At 28.0% G+C, this 19,167-nt stretch overlaps 6 protein-coding genes across 7 annotated transcripts in view; 4 read left to right on the forward strand and 2 right to left on the reverse strand.

The window, feature by feature from the left end:
• LOC108555613 (uncharacterized) overlaps positions 1–3,075 on the forward strand; it is a 28,039-nt gene extending 24,964 nt beyond the window's left edge. Inside the window, exons 8-13 of the mRNA XM_017911379.1 lie at positions 285–936; positions 1,215–1,375; positions 1,468–1,623; positions 1,696–1,825; positions 1,994–2,841; positions 2,941–3,075. Coding sequence (XP_017766868.1) covers positions 285–936; positions 1,215–1,375; positions 1,468–1,623; positions 1,696–1,825; positions 1,994–2,841; positions 2,941–3,075 — 2,082 coding nt within the window. The remainder of the gene's footprint in view (positions 1–284; positions 937–1,214; positions 1,376–1,467; positions 1,624–1,695; positions 1,826–1,993; positions 2,842–2,940) is intronic.
• Positions 3,076–3,615: 540 nt separating this feature from the next.
• On the reverse strand, positions 3,616–4,844 carry Dlc90F (dynein light chain 90F). Its single transcript, XM_017911399.1, has 4 exons — positions 4,600–4,844; positions 4,353–4,439; positions 3,942–4,107; positions 3,616–3,857 (listed from the first exon to the last, which is right to left on the reverse strand). Exons 2-4 carry the CDS (start codon positions 4,374–4,376, stop codon positions 3,709–3,711), a joined length of 339 nt encoding a protein of 112 aa, XP_017766888.1. The 5' UTR covers positions 4,377–4,439; positions 4,600–4,844; the 3' UTR covers positions 3,616–3,708.
• A 127-nt stretch (positions 4,845–4,971) lies between these two features.
• On the forward strand, positions 4,972–6,119 carry LOC108555614 (ATP synthase subunit s-like protein). The gene is made up of 2 exons (XM_017911380.1): positions 4,972–5,173; positions 5,246–6,119. The coding sequence occupies exon 2, from the start codon at positions 5,286–5,288 to the stop codon at positions 6,117–6,119; it is 834 nt and encodes a 277-aa protein (XP_017766869.1). The 5' UTR covers positions 4,972–5,173; positions 5,246–5,285.
• A 101-nt stretch (positions 6,120–6,220) lies between these two features.
• Positions 6,221–6,934, reverse strand: LOC108555629 (U11/U12 small nuclear ribonucleoprotein 25 kDa protein; the record flags this gene model as incomplete). Its single annotated transcript, XM_017911400.1, has 2 exons — positions 6,638–6,934; positions 6,221–6,460 (listed from the first exon to the last, which is right to left on the reverse strand). Coding segments are annotated over exons 1-2 (537 nt in total), but the record flags the coding sequence as incomplete, so codon positions are not given.
• Positions 6,935–7,078: 144 nt separating this feature from the next.
• Positions 7,079–9,124, forward strand: LOC108555624 (uncharacterized). The gene is made up of 5 exons (XM_017911394.1): positions 7,079–7,442; positions 7,915–8,415; positions 8,517–8,631; positions 8,722–8,868; positions 8,940–9,124. The coding sequence occupies exons 1-5, from the start codon at positions 7,365–7,367 to the stop codon at positions 9,059–9,061; spliced, it is 963 nt and encodes a 320-aa protein (XP_017766883.1). The 5' UTR covers positions 7,079–7,364; the 3' UTR covers positions 9,062–9,124.
• Positions 9,125–11,544: 2,420 nt separating this feature from the next.
• The window catches only part of LOC108555620 (long-chain fatty acid transport protein 4), an 11,696-nt gene continuing 4,073 nt past the window's right edge, over positions 11,545–19,167 (forward strand). The window contains exons 1-5 of one of the 2 annotated variants that reach the window (XM_017911387.1): positions 11,545–11,841; positions 12,925–13,167; positions 17,099–17,249; positions 17,580–17,817; positions 18,512–18,737. In XM_017911387.1, the coding sequence (XP_017766876.1) occupies positions 12,977–13,167; positions 17,099–17,249; positions 17,580–17,817; positions 18,512–18,737 (806 nt within the window). In that variant the 5' untranslated portion in view covers positions 11,545–11,841; positions 12,925–12,976. Of the gene's footprint in view, positions 11,842–12,924; positions 13,168–14,547; positions 14,604–17,098; positions 17,250–17,579; positions 17,818–18,511; positions 18,738–19,167 lie in introns of those variants that run through there. The other variant, XM_017911388.1, reaches the window with a different exon arrangement.

Here is a 19,167-nt window from a genome sequence, read left to right on the forward strand (position 1 = left end):
ATAGAGTTTTTTTTTTTTTTTTTTTTTTTTTTTAAAAGGAAAATTGTTATTTAAATTTCAATGTAATATTAAATTCTTTCATATCTCCTTTAACTCGTTCAAAAATATATACCACGGTAAAAATTAAAAATATTTATTAATTTGATAATTACATAATCTGAAAATTGTTTATACTTATTTTTTAATTAAAAGAAGTTCAGACTTCCTGCAGAAGTTTTAAACTAATATAACTATTCTTTCAAATTCTCGTCCAAAATGTATCGTACTAACATACAAAATTTTAGATGCAATACGAGAATGAAGAGCCACTGTACATCGACCAATTCGTGAACAATAATTACGAGACCGGAAGAACATACATTTTGCCGATGAAATCGCCTATGGGAATATCAAAAAATAAGGGTTCTAAACTGACCAAAAGCGTTTCAGCCAAACAGTTATCTTATTCTACTAAAAATTCAGATTCTCCACCAAGACAATATTTATATCCGAAAAAGTTAATGTCCAAACAAAACCCAAACCAAAAAACAACAGCTCACGTCGAAGAAATAAATTTCTTTGCTGACAACGTTAAAGGCAATGTCAGAAATGATATACAGAAGAGCATAAACATTCTTAGCGATATAGAAAGTAGCTATAAGAGAATTAACTATCCGACTTATGAGATAGAAGTATCGGATATCGTTCAAAATGAAGAATCTAATACAGAGGAGATTGTGCAACCATGGAACAACACCTATAGAAGAGTTAAAGCACCTCAGGAAGTAGCGGACTCTAGGACAGTATCGGTATATTCATCGCCATTACTCGAATCCACAGACGATGAATCTTTTAAAGACGCAAGAACCAATTTAAAACAACTAAAAAAAGTATTGGCGAATAGAAGGGAACACTTCTTCTATGGCAGTGATTCGTCACATGCGTCTACAGATTTAAGTACGTACATATTTTTTACTTTTATTTGAGAAAAATATTTTAACAGCATTTAGAGTCTAATTATGACAGTAAAATGGAAAATATTTTTATTGAATAGCTATGTTTAATTCTTGTGTTTTTTGATCATAAGTAATATAAGATAAGTAACATAAATCCTTTAAAAAAAACTAATATAATATTTACTATTTATATCTAATTATATTCAATTTATAATGTTAATTTTTATTAATTTTATAAAACATTATTTTGTATCGTTTCTAATACTTCTGTTATATCAGGTCCAATGAATAAAAATAAAATACTCACTGAAGCAAAAAGCAAGGATTATGAGCCACATAAACCAGCTAGTCACAAAACTAGCTTAGAACCAAAGTACAGTAAATCTCCCAATCAATATGATCCAAGTTACTTAAAATCAACGATTCCACGATATCGTAAGGTGTGATTTTCTCGAAAACGTATTAAATATCTTTGTTAGATTATCTTTTAACAAATAAAATTTAATCTCATTATCTTTACCTTATATTGTAGATTCCTTATTTACATACGCCTGAAAGTATAAAGAACGCAATAATGCAACCACAAATATTAAATTCCGATCCTCAAAGTTTTTTCGAAACTTCTTTGTGGAGAAAGGAAAAGTTAATTTGCTTGTCCAAAATGAGAAAAATGTGTGTCGATGAAGCTGTAAGAATTTATGTTACTTTATTTTAAAAAAACTTGGACATATAATTATAGTTATAAATTTTACAATTACAGTCGCACTATCTTCCGCAACAAACTGATAATAGCGACACTGTCTTCACTGAAACTGCGACCGAAAATAACACGACAGAATCGGTTTCTATGAATAATAATAATACCTACGTCATAAAGGAAAAATCAGAAGGTAATATATTAGTATAATACAAACTAAATACTATTTTAATCTTCTTATCCAGAAAAATAAAACTGTAACTATTTAATTAATATTCTACAAAAATTATTGTGACATTGTAATATTTTAAAAATTTCTTATCCTTAGTGTAATAATTAATTTTTATAATGGAATAATTAGCTACTGAAATAGAAACCAGTCAGGAAGATTCTACACAAGTGACCGAAAATACGAACGATTCAGTGACGCCCGTAAGTCCACATAGCGAACCTCTACAAGTTTTAAAAGATGCTTTGGACCGGGCTACAGAAATTGTACGCTCCATTACTCCAAATACTAACGAATCGTGTCCATCTCCTTCATTCAAATCCTACCAGGACTTTGAAGTAACGGTAGACAATAATCAAGCAAACAAATTTATTTTCGAAGATTTGTATGATTTACAAATTAACGACAATGAAGAAATTAAAAGCATCGAACGATCAACAGCTAAAAACAAAACATTTTTGTTCGACAATTCTAATGTAAATAGCACGATAACCAGCAATGAAACACAAAATGAATCTAATAACAATATCGTTATCAGCATAGCCAGTGTTGAAAAATGCAGCCATTCCTTCGACCCAACGTGTAATAGAAATTTTGTATGCGAATCAATTGCTGAGGTATCGAGTGAATTTAACAATTTATCCAACGATACAATGTCAGATAGAAAAGAAATTGAACCTTTGAACGATAAAATAATCAGTATTGAAGAAAATGCCAAAGTTTTAGAAACTGTACAAAACCATGGAACATTAATTGATCAGAGTAATCTTGAAATTCAAACTAAAATTCACGGAAAGAATGAACAGAAATCTGCCACTAAAAATTTTGATTTAATGTTTATGAACGATGCTACAAAGAATAAAAATTGTAAAACATGTTATCAAAGTGCTTTACCACGACGACGTTCTTTACCGGCAGCATTAAGCCAATTGAGATCAGTTAATAACTCAGCTTTAGGGAAATTACCTATACGCAGAGGGGTAAGCGTTTCGTTAAATGTTGATTATATGTATGTACTATATCTATATCTAAATATATACACAATTAATTTGTAAACCATTTTGTTTATATTGCTGTAGGATATCCCTGACAACACTGTTGAAGATTTATATATAGACGACGAATTCGGTGATAATTTAAATATCAATATGGTTTTGCTAGATGAAGATTTATCAGTTGACGAGGATTTCTTATCCAAAATATCAGATCTATAGAATACTATAGAATAATAATTACTAATTATATTATTTTAATATTGCTAATAATTTATTACATTCTATTTTTATAAAATATAAGCAATATTACATAATTATAGAGTTCCAATTCGATTGGAATATACAGTATCAATAAATAAATACTTACAGGTACTCTATATTTGATTTCAAAAAATATTCATATATTTTGCGCTTTAACATGAGTCAGCTAGAATATGACTGTATAATTTTTATATTTTGTAAAATATATGATTACCTACTGTAAAGTACGAATAAAAACACAGTGATATTTTTTGTGTAAAGCATAAATGTAAATAATAAATAACATCAATTATATTAAAATTACAAACTTATAAAATAAATGTCCTTCATATTTCTTTCTAATTATAATACACATATACAAGAACAAAATATTTTAGTTAATAAATGCAATAATTAGTGTCTTAAATGCAATATATTTGCAATATAAAAAATACATAATATTGCCAAAAGGAAAAAGACTATTGTGTAAAATATATTTTATGTTTTTTGTGCCATAATTACTATAATTTTTGGAATTTATTAAATGAAATTTTATTATTTGTTAATCTATTTTAATATATTCATCAGAAGCTTTGGAAAGACTAAAATCCATTAAATTGCTAAGCCAAATACTGAAACAATACAATACATTGTCTTGTTTTCCCAACGTACTGTACAACTACCATCAGTAGCATTATCCCAATAACATGAGCTAGCAGTATGCAATCCTGCTCCATTCTTCTGCATAATAGTGCAAGTCACTAAAAGAATTTTTTAGTTTAATGTTAAATATATTATTTGTCTAAAAATAATAAGTGATTCTTATTTATTAAAAAAAAATATACCTATATATTTGTATGGTTTTTGAAGTTTTGTCAGATTTCCCAAGCAGCCTTCGACAACATTTGATGTCCATTGATTTACTTTGTTATGTTGATAAGCATTGCCACCAATAGATACTTCAATAGCTTCCTTAATAATTTTACTTACATCGTCAACTACAAATTGGGTCTGAAACAATCAAATATTCATTAAATTATATAAAAATATTTATCTCTTCTCAAACTCAATATGAATTATAAAATATATTGTCAATGTCAACCTATCAGTAATTTCCATTATTAAAATAAAAATCACTTATAATATATAAATATAGAAAAAAAATACTGAAATATAGTCTACGATTTCGTCGCATATTTTGGCAGTTCAAAATGAAAACAAATATATTATTCCATACGTATGAAAGTATTACTAACCTCTTCTTGCATATCTTCCATCATTTTGGAAAATTTTTAATAAACTGCACTCCAAGTATATTATAATGGCCCAAAAATGATTAATTCCTTTAATTAAAATACAATTAGTAAACTACTGTAACTAATACTAAATATTATACCCGGTTCAATGAGAAGAAGCAGAAAATATAAACAGCTGCACGCGTGATCAGTACAGGACCGAAACGTAATATCCAGATCCCTACACAGTAGGGATGCGTATGCGTACCTGCCTAACTATGTATGCGTCATCCAGGAGCCCTTCTTAGGGGCCGCTAAAAAGCGTCCCTGAACTGTGACGTTCAGCAGGTACTTATCTGCAGTCATTCACGTGAACTTTCTGTTTATATTTCCTGTAAATTCTCATTCAATCGAGCATTGATTTTTAATTGTACACTATCATGATTGAAAAATTTCGTGCTTTATAAATGCATATCTTATTAATCATATTTTTTTATAGCTTTGCATATAAAAACACCGGCATAGATAAATTATGTGACGTATTATAACAACAATAAAATCTCTAGTGACAACTTTACCGTAGAATGTATATAATCAAATAATAAAACATTAGTAGTGAAACTACTGACTTCTACACAAATTGCTAATACTATTAGTGCTAATATAATATCATAATTGCTATTAGAATAATTGTCGATAATAAAAGTTAATAATTTGTCATCACGGTGTGACAATATATCATTCTTACATATACCTACAGTATGGTATCATTGCATCATATATGTCCTATGTGCATCCTGGCGTGGTTCGGCTTTATTGAATAATTAAAAATTTCGGCAAAAGTATTATGATAAAATAATAAATAAATTAATCATATATATTTTCTTGTTACTAATATTTATTTACCGTTTTAGATACCATTTACCCGAAGTTATATTCAGTTCTATAATAAAAATGTTACATCAGCGTTATACTCGTATATTTAAACAAATTTTTAGACATAAAACTGTCGATAATTCATTAAAAGTTAACGTGACACAGCCATTCTATGATAATTACGAAGCTATTATGCACTTCATACAATATTTACGTAAACGACAAGCTGTTGTTGAAATAAAACCAGACAAATATGAACACGTTTATGGTGCACCAAGAGGAATGTTTTTTAAAGTAGAAGCACCTAATTTATATGACTTTTGTACACTTCGATTAAGAGATTGGTGGAATCATAAAAAAGATTCTTTTGCAGAATCGGCTGAAAACTTTCAGTATAAAAAATATGAGATATTAGGACCAGATCTAGCAGCAGCAAAATTTATTATTTTTGTTGGTGGCAAAATAAGGTTTAAGGATCATGATGAATGGATAGATAAAACAAAAACAAATGAAATTTCTAAGTTACCAAATGAATTTGATGAAACGTATATTTTAGAGGAAATAGATTTAAATAAATTTTCTTTGCGATATAAACAGCTTCATTTCATTTTTAATCTTTATTATTTAAAATCACTTAATTTGAAAGGTTGTAAAACAGTTGATGATTGGTTTTTAGATAAATTATCTGCAGAATATCCAACATTAGAATACCTTGATATTTCAGAATGTGAAAATGTAACAGAAAGGGGGCTGGAAGCATTATATAGAATGCCTAACTTAAAGAAATTAATTGTAACAAATTTTTATGGCTCTGCAGCATTTGATTTAACTTGTTTTATGTTAGAAGATGTTAATCCCTATTTAGTATGTCAAATTCAACAGCTAAAATACAAACATTTATCTGAAACTTAATTTATGTTAAAAAATTGTAAATGTATTTATATACTACATAAAACAATCATGTAACATAATTTACATATTAAATGTTTTGTATAAAATTAAAATTGTTTTATCAATTTATTTTTTTCTCTACGCCGTTTCACATAATATAATTCTGCTTTGTTAGTGATTCCATAAGCTTTTATATTTTCATTATCATTAATTAATTTAATATCATCAAAACATAGATGGTATTTTTTCCAAACATGTTTCCAACTTATTTTCTTTTTAACTTTTTCTCTTTTCAAAGATAAATTTGTATGACGTTTTATAGCTTTCTTAAGATCCAAGACTGTAGTATTATGGGGAGGTACCTAAATTTATAAAGAAACAATTTAAAATCATTTAAAAAACTTGTGGTTATTGTTCTTTATAATTTTAGTTTTATTTATACTATAGTTTTCATAATTTTTATAGTAATTGTCAAACATAGTAAATGTTTGATAGACTATATAAGAATAATATAAAAACTTGCTTAAAAAATGTATTACCACAATTCCAAGTTTTGGTAACTCTCCACGATTCAAATATAAAGTTATTGCTTGCCCTTGTGCAACTGCAATTTGAGCTTTAATTTCTTCAAATGTAACATCTGCCGGTAAACCAGAAAGTAATGGATCACTTTCAATTATATTATGAATTGCTTCTTTGGTTAACTTTACTAATTCATCGTGATCAAGTTCTATGCATTTATCGATTATTTCTTTTTTTTTAATTGAATCATTATTTTCTTGTTCAATTTTATTTTTTGATTTTGTATCTTTAAAGGTATACTGAATTTCATCCATAACTTCTTCGTATAGTAAAAGGAAATACAACAAATACCAATCAGTATCAAAATTTCGTACTTTTTGTATAATATACTAAGTTAATGTGTACATATAGTCAAAATGTATATATATACATAAAATACGTACATAAAAAATATTGGAAAATAGTAGATTTTCACTAGGAGTCGTTGTGTTTGTAGATTGTATTTATTAGTACATTGAGGGCACGGTTGTCACCGATCAATCTCGGTTGCATTTGAATGTATATAGTTTATCCTGAAATTTTGTGGATGTAGTGTGCTATACGTACGTATGTAGCATTACTGTCAATATTTATCGAAATGTGGTGATTGCACGCTGTAATTGTCGATCGGACACACGAAAACAAATTTTGTGCAAAATTTGTATCTATATTTAAAAGCGTATTAATATTAAAACATTTATCAAAATGACGATTATCACTCAAGCTGTTACTGGAAAGGAGGATAAAAAGGAAAAACCATTAGTTGTTGAGAAGAATACAGTAGTTAGTATCATTTTGATATTTATTAAATTTAGTATTGGTGATATTTTAATGGTTTCAAAAATAAAAAATTGATGAAGGAGTTGTAGAATTATTAAATTTAATTCCTCATTCTTAATAAATGTTTAATTTTTTATTATTTATGTAATTGAAGTTATCTTTGATGAATTCTGTTTACTTTTAACAAGTTTATTCATGTCTAGATATATTTTATTTCTTGCATTTATAAGATACATGATATATTTTATGATGTTCTTTGATAAAATATTATTCATATTCCCTATTATTGTAAAATTGTTATATTATAGTAAAATTGTACATTATTTTAATGTAAATGAAATTAATTTTTAAATAATTATTATAAAAGAAAATTTGATATATATATTTAATTATTATGAACTTTAACTAATATCTCTATTTTATCATATATTTTATAGAAAGCTTGTTTTATGAATAACTATATTTACCTAAACAGGAAAATGGTAAAAAGGATGTAGAGGCACAATGCTTGAAACCTGATGTAGGAAGTCATTACTTTGTTTCTCGTAGAAGCGTATATCGTATTAATGTAACTGAAAAGTCTTTATTGTTTCTTATTGCTCTGATGATCTTCATAACTGTAATTATTGGAGCACGCATATATGGACAATATAGTAGTCTCAAGATGCATTGGCATAAAACTGGATGGTATAGCATTCCCTATGATAAATTAAATCAAGGAATACATACTTTAGATGGATTTCATCCAGATTTAATAGCAGATAATGATTTGGCCATAAAAAGTTTGACAAAATCTATACAACAAGAAGATTATGACAGAGCATTGAGGAATATGAGGGATAAAATATATAATTTCAGTAGAAGTTTCTTCAGGGAACAATTTGAAATAGATTTGGAAAATGGGCACTATGAAAAAGTTTATGTACTAGGTTTTCGTACTGGTCATCATGATCGATTTATACATGATTTTACCATTGTAAGTTAGTATATTGATATATGATTCTATAATAGATGTACATGTATTATAAAAACTATCCAGTATATATAGTATTTTATATAATTTATATTTTGTTATAGAACAAAACTGTTATTATTGATATTGGTCGGCGGTCTTGTTTGGTAATGCCACTTAATTACGAAACAGTTTTACCACCATGTACTCTATATGAACATCTCAAGAAAATTAACAATGGTTCCATTTATTTATTTTTGTGAAGCATATGAATTTGAATTCTAAAAGTAATTAATAGTAATTAATATTTTATGTGTATAATATTTATAGGTGATGCTGAGATAGATAGAGAAATTGTGCGTGAAACATTAAAGATAATCACACCACCAATTATTGATATGTCAATTATTGGACCATACATAGCTCATGAATGTCAAGGTCTATCAGTATTCATGGTGAAAAGAGTAAATACAAATGGTCAGTTATTAGTTATACTATCTAATAATTTAATATAATAGACTACATTGACTTGTGATTTTATGTTGCAGTTGTTAAACGCAGCATATCAAATGCTGTGTTTGGGCAATTTGCAGGCAAAAATATCATAGAATTTGATATTTTGAATTTAGATGATGTTGAGGCATATAACAAGAACAATTCACAAAATTGAACAACAGGAATTTATAATCATTTTAGAATATTTATTACTGTAGATCAATGTATAAAAATTATATCCAGCTCAACAAATTTAGGTAATTTTTTTATAAATTTCTGAAAATTATATTTGTATAAATTGCTCTTTCTTTAAACTAATCAACTATTTCTTATTGTTAAATATTCATTCACTTTCAGGATGTTCATTAAGTCTTTCTATCATTTCTTATTTTAGCTCTAAATCAGTAATGCTATAACAAAACATAAGGTACATTAGTTATTATTATATGCTTTTAATATTTCATGAAAATTTAATTTAATAACAGACTGATTGTAACTAAATGATATAATTTCATTTTTATGTAAATCTGTAACAAGTATACAATCAAATTAATTTCAACTGAAATATCAATGGAGCTTATTTATAAGGTAGAATTGCATTTTTTTTTGCATTTACTTATCTTTTATGCAAAATTTCTTATTAAATAATAATATTACACATTAAAACAGCAATTAGGTTGCTTTATAAATCATATATTCATTCTATAAATTACAGATTAAAATGTTTTTATCAAAAAAAGATACAATACTTTTATTAAATATTTATGAATAATTATGGTTTAAACAATAATTAAAATACGTAATATTTGTTTGTCTATTAGATCATACTAAATGTTATAGCAACGCTAAACTGTTGTGAGAAACGTAACAATAAAATATATATTGAGAATTATAAAACATGGATAATATAGTTACTGTGACTAGATCAATAATATGAACATTAAAAATTAAAGCATGTATTGAATTATATTCTATATTAATCTTTCTTCTTATTATGAAACATTCCTATTATGAATCTTGATTTTACTTAAGCTCAATATGAAAGACGTATATAAGTTACAAAGCAGTATTATTTTATTAAGTTTAATTATGTATATTTTTGTGTAATATGAATGCATGGTTAGTTTTATAGCAAATTGTACAGCAGTCATTTTATTTGCATTTGTTGATAGTCTTTTAAGCTTTACTATCTTTAAACAAATTAACTTCAAGTATATTTATGCTTTCTCTAATCATTATTATTATACAATTATAAATCATATTCAAAATTAATTAATTGTAATCCAATATGTATCCATTCTTTGTTAATCAATTCCATTTAACTGTGTTTAAGATAGTATAATATCTGTTTTGAAAATAAAATTTATACACTATTGTATTATCTATCATACTATTATGATCTTCAATATTATATAAGTGTACTATTTATGTATCGTAAATCATATATTGTCAATTGTATGTTATACTATATGAATAATGATAATTATGTTCTGTAGATTCAAAGAATAAATGAAAGTATTATCAATTATTAGTTCTCCATTTTTTGTTCTTATATTTATTTCAAAATCAAAGACATGTTAGTGATATTAGTAGTTTTCATTATTATACATTAGGAATTGAAACTAATTAATTTAAATATTTATACAAATGTTTAATTGAATATTATATGTTGTTAATGCACAAATAAATTACTAGTTAAAAAATAATTAATGGATTAAACAAATTTGCATTGCAATTTTTTATTACTAACACCAATAAGAAAAGTTTTATAATTATGTAAGTTAATTCATTAATATATTTAAAAATGAATTTTTTAAATAAAATAAGAATATGTTTTATTTCCTAATGTCAAAGAAGATAGTGATAAATCAATTTTTTAGTATAAATACGTTATTGTGATTTAATGTAAAGGTGATATTACAATCCAATTGTCTGTATACCATAAAAAATGATAAAACATGAACTTTTATTTAAAAACGTATTTGTATGTGAGCGAATTTTTATACATTGCAATTATAATTAATTTCCTGACAAAAGGATGTGCAAAAAAATATTTAATTAATAGATAATAAGTATTTAGATAAATAGTATAAGCTATAAAAGTTTCCATGTTAAAGGATAACAGGATGCAGATCTTATAGTTAGCGATGTATTTTATATAAAATGATCGAAAATATAATTTACTTTCTTACTTCTATATGACAATATGTAAGAAATGAAAATGTACAAGTTAAATAAATTTCACAAAAATATTGTACGAATGTCCTAATCAGCTATTGCAAAATAAGTATATGAGGAAAATATTGTTTTACTTATATTTATTTTTATCTATACTAGTCTACTATTATTTATCAATTATTTTTGTTGTAATTAAAATTATTCGTTAAATTCATTCAATAAGAAAACAAACAAAATCAATTATTATTATTTATATAAATCAGAGTCGAAAAATATTTTACAAATATTTTACAAATTATAGCTGATAAATTTTATTCAACCCTTACAGTTACTCACTTTAATAGTTTATTCTTTTTCACTATTAATCGTAATTTTCAAAAATTTTAACAAATAAATTTGAAACTAAGAAAAGAAAAATAAAAGAGAAACAGTGCAGACTGACTGAGCATGCCTAGTAGCTGTTCTACGGGAACATGGAGTTGGAGTAACGCCGTTGGTAGGGATCTCGTTAAAATAAAACTTCGATTTTTCTGCTGCTTTGTGCGTACACTATCGCACAGAAATTATTCTCAGTTGTGGCGCAATAGCGACGTGTCGTCGGAACACGGCGTCTGCAATCCAGTCAGTCGCTTTGCCGGCTGTTAGTGTTGTTGGTGCTTCGTTGAGAGTGGCATTTCTCGCTCTGAGAGGCACGGGATATTGATTTGCACGCTGTCTTGTACAGTTTTCAATTTAGGATCAACTGTGGTGCTTCTCGTATCTCTTGAAACGAGCAAGGTACTGATCCTCGTGCACAACGTACAATTTTATTTTAATAGAGAGATCTTAAAAAAGTTCTTGTGTAAAATCATCTGATATTTTGTGCGAAAAATATTAGGGAATTGGATTGAAATCAAATTAGAGGATTGTGATATTTTTATAAATTATGATAGCTCGCTCATCGCATCGGTAAAACCTGAGGTATATTGATCGCTGAAAATGCAACTGTAATAAAAAAGAAACGAATCGTGGTAACTAGTGTAACTCCGAAATGCATCAAATTTTGTCGCAACATCTGTAAAGAAGAATTGATCGTGGTACCTAATTTTTTAAAATATTAATTTCTATGCTTTTATTAAATGTAATTTTGTACAACAAAAATGGTTGCGCGATTCTAAAACATCAAAGATTCATTGGGGTGTTTTACGCGATTTTGAATGTAATATTGATCGTGACATGCTACCCATAGGTATAAATAATCGTTGTTGTGGCACTCGCGTATCCCTATAACGGAAGGTAGTATAGCCGTAGCACGTGTAACTCTTAGATAAAGAGTTGCACAAAACAATCTCGTGTCGCTCCGAATAAAGAGCCTGATCATAGTAATTCCCCGTAAGTTCACGACAAAGAGACTTGCTGCAGTACATAGCGCGATTCTCAAACGTAGAATATTATTCCCGGTGTGTTCTTATTGGCTCTAAAACAGAAATGACCGACCGTGCTATTTCGTACAGTTTAAACAAGAAGTTAATCTGTAAACTAAAAAAATCTTTTGCTTAAACTCGATATACAGATAATTGACATTTAGTATATCGGCAATTCTTAAAATGCTAAGTATTGATCGCTGCACCTTGTGCGACTTAGAAATAAAGCCACTGATTGTTACTTACATCTGTAATTACCTTACGTAATTTTGAAACATCAGAGAATGATCGCCCTACATAAGGATTGACCTAGAAATTGAGGAAAATTAAATTAACTTTGTGTAAACGCAGTTATATTTTCGTGACAACATTTTTGTTCGACTGTACGAAGAACTGTCAATATTTCATCTTTCACATTTGACATATAAGGAATTGATCATCATACTACCTTTCGCAGTTCCGAAGTACGAGTACCAGAACTCAGCGAAAAGACTGGGTGACACTGGATCATGGATGTAACACTTCTACTATTAGCTCTGAGTGTCATTGCTGTGATGTTTGGTGTTGTGGCGACGAGGTTCGGTTTCCCTGGGTTCAACAAGATTGCCCAGGTCGCGCTTGCTTTGGCGTTGCTACCTGTCATCTGCAGATTTCATCGAAAGTTATATATGATTTGTAAGGTGCTACCTCGTGATATGAAGTAAGTCCCAATCACATCATTATCGATATTATATAAAGATTCATAGGGTCAAATTAGGGATTTTTATAATCTTTCATTGATGTGTTCATGCAGATTATATGTATATCACACACTACTTGTGAAATGCAATCAATCGCATTTTAATTATCTCAGGGGAAGTTAAAGTCGCTTATATTATTTGTAACTACATCGAATACGTGGTAACGCTTTTAGGAGAATGAATTTATTTATATACATATATTGATCTAGTTTTAAAGTGCATAAGGCCTTTGTAAATCTATCAACGGGTTTTATTCTTTAAAAATCACATAATAAATGTATTCGATTGGACTAATTTAATTATTCATAATATATGAATATTTATTTTATTATTTAATATTAATATTATTTGGCTGTATCTCAATTATTTATTATTATTTATTAACTACATTTTAATTAATTCATCGCAATTGATATCCCTGTATCACATTAATATCCAAACAGTATTTTCTTCGCAACGTTCTTTTCTTCTTTTTAAGAAAACATTTCGATTTCTTGTCCAATAAAAGTTACCTTTACTCAAAGAATCTTATAAAACAAACTTTTAATTCATCTTTTACACATTTATATATAATCAAATTATACGAATCTGTTGATGAGGATATATATATCATACATTTCTATAAAAAGAAGCTTAATAACAAAGCACTCATTGCGGAACATGAAACATACGCCCTTCGTTCACCTAACCTGATTAATTCAACTTTCACGATACCTTATCTCTTATCTTGTTTAAGATAAAATCAATTAACTGTATATTCGTATGCACGCGAATACTACCTTTTTAATTGTTTTTCGTACGTTTCACATTCGTCTGCGACAAGAAAATACTGTCATAAACCAGATACAGTTTTTGAACCATGCTCGGTCACTGACCCGCGCAAAGCTACGCTTGTTGGTCAAAAGGACCGTTAGGCAAAAGAAATGCTTACTTTGGTAAATATACTTGTATCTGCTTGTATCTATACTCTGCGAGAGTAATGCGTGCGTCCCGTGATAATAAATCTGAGTGATATTGCAGGCAGCAGAATCGAGAAGGGAATTCAAAATTGTTCGTCTCTTGCATGAAATTGGTTATGTTACGATCGATAGTTAAACGAACCTCGATTACAGAATGCAAAGGTTAACGTGGTAGATTGAACAGAAATATTTGAGGGAATATTTGAAGATTAAATGTAAGATGAAAGAATATAGAATTATTATCGAAGAAGAATAAATCGACCAATGATTGTGTCTCGACTGGTTGTATTTCACTGCAAATGTTCCTCGCGTTATGTACGACAAGTTCTTTGTACCCGTTGAGTCGAGGCCTAATGCTGTTAGTCAGTTGAATGCATTTATAAAGAGCTGATGCGAAAATCGAATTCGTTTTGTGTATCGATATTCTTACAGAAAAGGTGTGAATATTTTAATATAATATTATACAATTATAATTCTAATAGTTGTCTTTATATTTATTTTCTAATTAAAACATGGGTTGTTCTCTCTTTATAAAGGGGATTTATATCTAAAAAAGGAAATGTATCTTTTTCACGATGGTCATTAATACTTTGCACTTTTTGATGCCATTTTGGAGACATTGATAAATTATGGTATTTATTATTTGATTTTGTTTTCGCCAATAAAAATGAAAAATAGAAAAAAGTTACTGTACCAGTAAAATTACAGATATTTATCATTTTTTTTCTTTCAATACAGAATCATCGGTTTTAAGGAGCTTCCCTATAGTAAAGTATGTTGGAATTGTTACACTAAAAATTTTCTAATTTTAAAGGGTTAAATAAGGCAAAATAAGGTAACATAGGTAAAATTGTAAAAAAGGAAGGTAGTAGAAGATTTATAAATTGGAGTCACTGGGATTAGAAGAAGTCATTGATTAAAAGAAATTCATCGCAAAAAAAGTTGCGATATAATTTTTCAGTCGATGGAATCTCGATATTCAAAACATACAAAATTTGACATAAAAAAGGGACTTGATTCTTAGAATCTAAAAAATGCAGATATTATGTTATTAATATCCAAAGTATGTTATTTCTTGTATGCATTCTATTTTATTTTTTTTTTTTTTAATTGGGTACAGACTTATAACAACTCCAAAGTTCAATTTAATATCATTAAACGTGCGATATAGCATTTAAACTTACTTATCATTGACAAACAAACGTGAATAAGCTACAAGTTCTGCTTGTTTTCTGACGACTATTCAAACATTATACCATGATCTATATTGTTTCAGCAACGTTGGTACGTGATCATCAACGTTGTCGTGTACATATCCATCTATATGTACATGACAACGACATAGATGGCCGTGATACGACATATTTCTGGTTTATTTTACTAAACAAAATATTGATTAACTTTTATTAGCGAAAGTCGTAAATAAATCGAAGACAAAAGTAATTTTGCAATTTGTAATTCTAAATATAACTAGAATTCCAGTAAAAATTAACACATGAAGCGTAAAAGGATAAGGGAAAATAGATCATCTTTATTATTTTTATTAATTGTCGATTCGATTAAAATCTTAAATTGCAATTAAATTCTTCTATTAAATTCAATGTCAAAATCTTAAAACCGTGGACATGGGCTTAAATACAAATTACTTACATCAAATCAATTAAACGCTTAGCACAAATTTAACACAATAAGAGCCAATTACTAATTAATATTGTATTTTATCAACGCAAGTAGGTTAATATCTCGGTGGAAATTAAATTTTTTATTTAACGTTTTAACTTTCGTTTGCCTTCATCGATTTATCGAATCTCTGCCACCCACTCACATACATGCTATGTCTAACTTACATATGGTACATTCTAACATAGGTCTACGCAGTATTTCTTGTTTTTCACCTTAATATCACACTTATCTGTACATTTTGGTCATTACCAATATCAGTAACACTCACCTTGAAATTTGTGCACGTTATTTCTTCTGGTCTTTTATAATATCTAAAAAATAATCCATTATTGTACACACTGGATACCATCTAATTATTCCTTCTGCATATTCATGATTTAAATAATTAGTAAACTTTTAAACTTTAAAAACTTTACAAAATTTTTAAAACACAAAATAGATATAATTCGACCACCAACGGCGACCTCTTTCTACGTTTATCACTTTTTCCTTGGACTGTTATAATTTCTGCATTTGCACGATTCAACGACCGTACTCATATTTTAAAGCCGCCTGGTTTGTTTTCAAAAAGCGAAAAACATGAAATTAAACGAATTCACGACACTTGCCGATAAAGCGGAAATAAACGTTTCTTGCAAACATTTTTATGATCTAAAGTTATTATGGTTTAGAACACCTTATTATACTTCAAAACTTTTGGGTTTTTATATTTTGCAAATTTTTCTTCTATTTTATTTTTCTATTTTTCGTTTTCTCTTTTCATCGTAGTACCCGCGAGAAAGTAGTTTTATCATTAGTTCAGCAGTATCGTTATTTACGAGACAGATTACAACGTGTTTGGGTTCAAGTTTCACTTATCAGCGAAAAGAAGGAACACATTTTGTTTTGGAGGGAAAGGTGAAACGTTTATGAATCGAGTTACGAAAAGTTTGCAATATCGAATTTATCATTTGTAAAGAAAGATAAATGTTAGTTTCTACTTGTAATCAATATCTTTCTTTAAAAGCAAATTAAGCCAATAGTTACATAGGAAATTAAAGTCATTGTTTATACATTTTGTAATTTTTTATCAGATAATAGTGATTTCATGTGTTTGAATATATAATTTGAAACAGTTTGACACGACGAATAAACATTAAATTGCAAGGTCGAGTTCATTACTAATTTGGAAATAAAATGAACAACTGAATGAACAGAAGATGCGATAAATAATTTAACTTAACTTTTTACAAAATTATAATGATTTCAGATTTCTGTATCGTGCTGTTACGGCAGAGATCGAGGTAAAAGGGCAACGTCGAAATAATTTGACCGTTGTAAAGATATTTAAGAAAAGAGTAGATCGTTATCCTGACAAGCCTTGTTTCTTCTTCGAGGATCAAGTTTGGACTTATTCCGATGTATGTATAAAAATCGCAAACAATTCAAATTCGTTAGAAAAGACTCCTTTGGAAGAATCAAATTTTGTTCTGTATCTCTACGAGAATTGCTTTTAATTTTAAAGAAAAAATTCGAGAGTCCTTTGCAGGCCCAATTGAAAATGTTTGTTGTTTATTTAATTTTCTCCGCTGGTGAATATGGAAAAAGAGAAATAATTAAATATAACTTTTACGTACTCGTGAGTTGCAAAAACAGATTCAAGATATTTCAGATTTTTATCTCCAAAAATTTCTTGTTCTTTGGACTTGGTCAGCAGTAAAAAATAATAAATACAAAATTCAATCTTGCAGATTAACAAATATAGCAACCAGATAGCATATGTCTTTCAAAAAATGGGATATGCGAAGGGAGATGCTGTGGCTTTAATGATGCCGAATAGGCCAGAGTACGTCGCGATATGGATTGGTCTGGGAAAACTTGGAGTCATCACAGCATTGATTAACACAAATTTACGTCTTCAGTCCTTGATTCATTGTTTTCGTATCGCTAAAGTGAAGAGCATAATTTATGCAGAAGAATATTCGTCTGGTAAATATGATACCGATCCAGTAATTACTGATATGCAGCTAAGATAAAGGAGAACAGCAAGAGAAAGAGGGAAATTTTAAAATACGATTATACAATCTATAGATACGAACATTATTAAGTAAAAATTCGCGTCAATGCGAAAATAAAGATAACAAGAGGAAAATAATTAAATTATTGTAAATAATCGGGGAACAAATGTTTGATTTTCTAATATTTTTTCAATCACAGTATATCTTTTGCATAATTGAACACATTTATATTGACTAATTATAAAAGAGCTTTGTAAAAATTCAAAGTCCTATAATTTAAGTATCGGTATCATTGAAATGAATATAAATTATACAATAAGGAGATAAAAGATTGCAAGTAACGCGTAGTAGACTAAATATCAACGCAAAAGTCAATATTAGTGATATCAGTTACAAAGTTTCAATATATTTTTCATTTTCTGTTAATTCTCTCTTAGCAAATATTACAATAATGCCCTTGGATATTACAGAATTTGCACAGTTTGCATAACAGTTCATAATCTTATGATTAAGTACATTTTTTAAACGTTTCCTTTTTAATATAAACTATCTGCATATCATCTGCATAATACACGCCAGCATTTTACATAAGAAAAAATTCTCATTACACAGAGATAAGTAATACAAGACACGAGGTACTTATAACAATTTAATTTCTTCCGTAGCCATCAATGATATTAAGGACTCGATCGAGGGAGTCGAGAGATACCAAGTATGTCACAAATCGAAAACATGCGAAGATGGTGTGCACGATTTAAACAAACTTATATCGGAAGCTGGTTCAAGCGAGCCAACAGTGTCAGATGAACCTAATTATCGAGACAAACTGTTGTATATTTACACAAGTGGAACTACAGGTTTGCCAAAAGTGGCAATAGTTCTCAATTCTAGGTAAAACAAATATTTTTGTCTTTCTTTATTTATTCATTCATTTATTTATTTATGTATTCAATCATTTATTTATTTACTTATTTATTATAATGTTATAAGCTGTAATAATTTTTGAAAACTATGCTTTTCGTATTTTACCCTTGTTGTCTACTGAAAATATTTTGAGTTTGTTTAAAATTGTAGGCATTTATTTAAGGTGTTTTAAAACTTTCTGTATTACGTATTTTTTCCTTCGTTTTGCATTAAACTTCAACTACAGTGAGGTCAAGGTTGATAGTATTGTTAGACTATACTGTTAGACTATATCCAAGAATTAACTATAATCTTTAACACAAAACTTGATTTATTATGTAAAAATATCGATTACGGAATCTAGGTCAGTCTTGTACAACAGATTGAAACGACGGTCTAGAAAGTCGGAGCTAAATCA

Source organism: Eufriesea mexicana, unplaced genomic scaffold (assembly GCF_001483705.2).
Source record: "Eufriesea mexicana isolate 0111107269 unplaced genomic scaffold, ASM148370v2 scaffold202, whole genome shotgun sequence".
NCBI classification, from domain to species: domain Eukaryota; kingdom Metazoa; phylum Arthropoda; class Insecta; order Hymenoptera; family Apidae; genus Eufriesea; species Eufriesea mexicana.

Coding starts and splice junctions, on each gene's coding strand:
- Dlc90F (XM_017911399.1), bottom strand. CDS start 4,376: ATGATGGAAGATATGCAAGAAGAG. Junction 4,108..4,352: donor TGGAAGATATGCAAGAAGAG/GTTAGTAATACT, acceptor TGATTGTTTCAG/ACCCAATTTGTAGTTGACGA. Junction 3,858..3,941: donor AAAACCATACAAATATATAG/GTATATTTTTTT, acceptor AAATTCTTTTAG/TGACTTGCACTATTATGCAG.
- LOC108555614 (XM_017911380.1), top strand. CDS start 5,286: ATGTTACATCAGCGTTATACTCGTATATTTAAACAAATTTTTAGACAT.
- LOC108555624 (XM_017911394.1), top strand. CDS start 7,365: ATGACGATTATCACTCAAGCTGTTACTGGAAAGGAGGATAAAAAGGAA. Junction 7,443..7,914: donor TTGTTGAGAAGAATACAGTA/GTTAGTATCATT, acceptor TTACCTAAACAG/GAAAATGGTAAAAAGGATGT. Junction 8,869..8,939: donor GAAAAGAGTAAATACAAATG/GTCAGTTATTAG, acceptor TTTATGTTGCAG/TTGTTAAACGCAGCATATCA.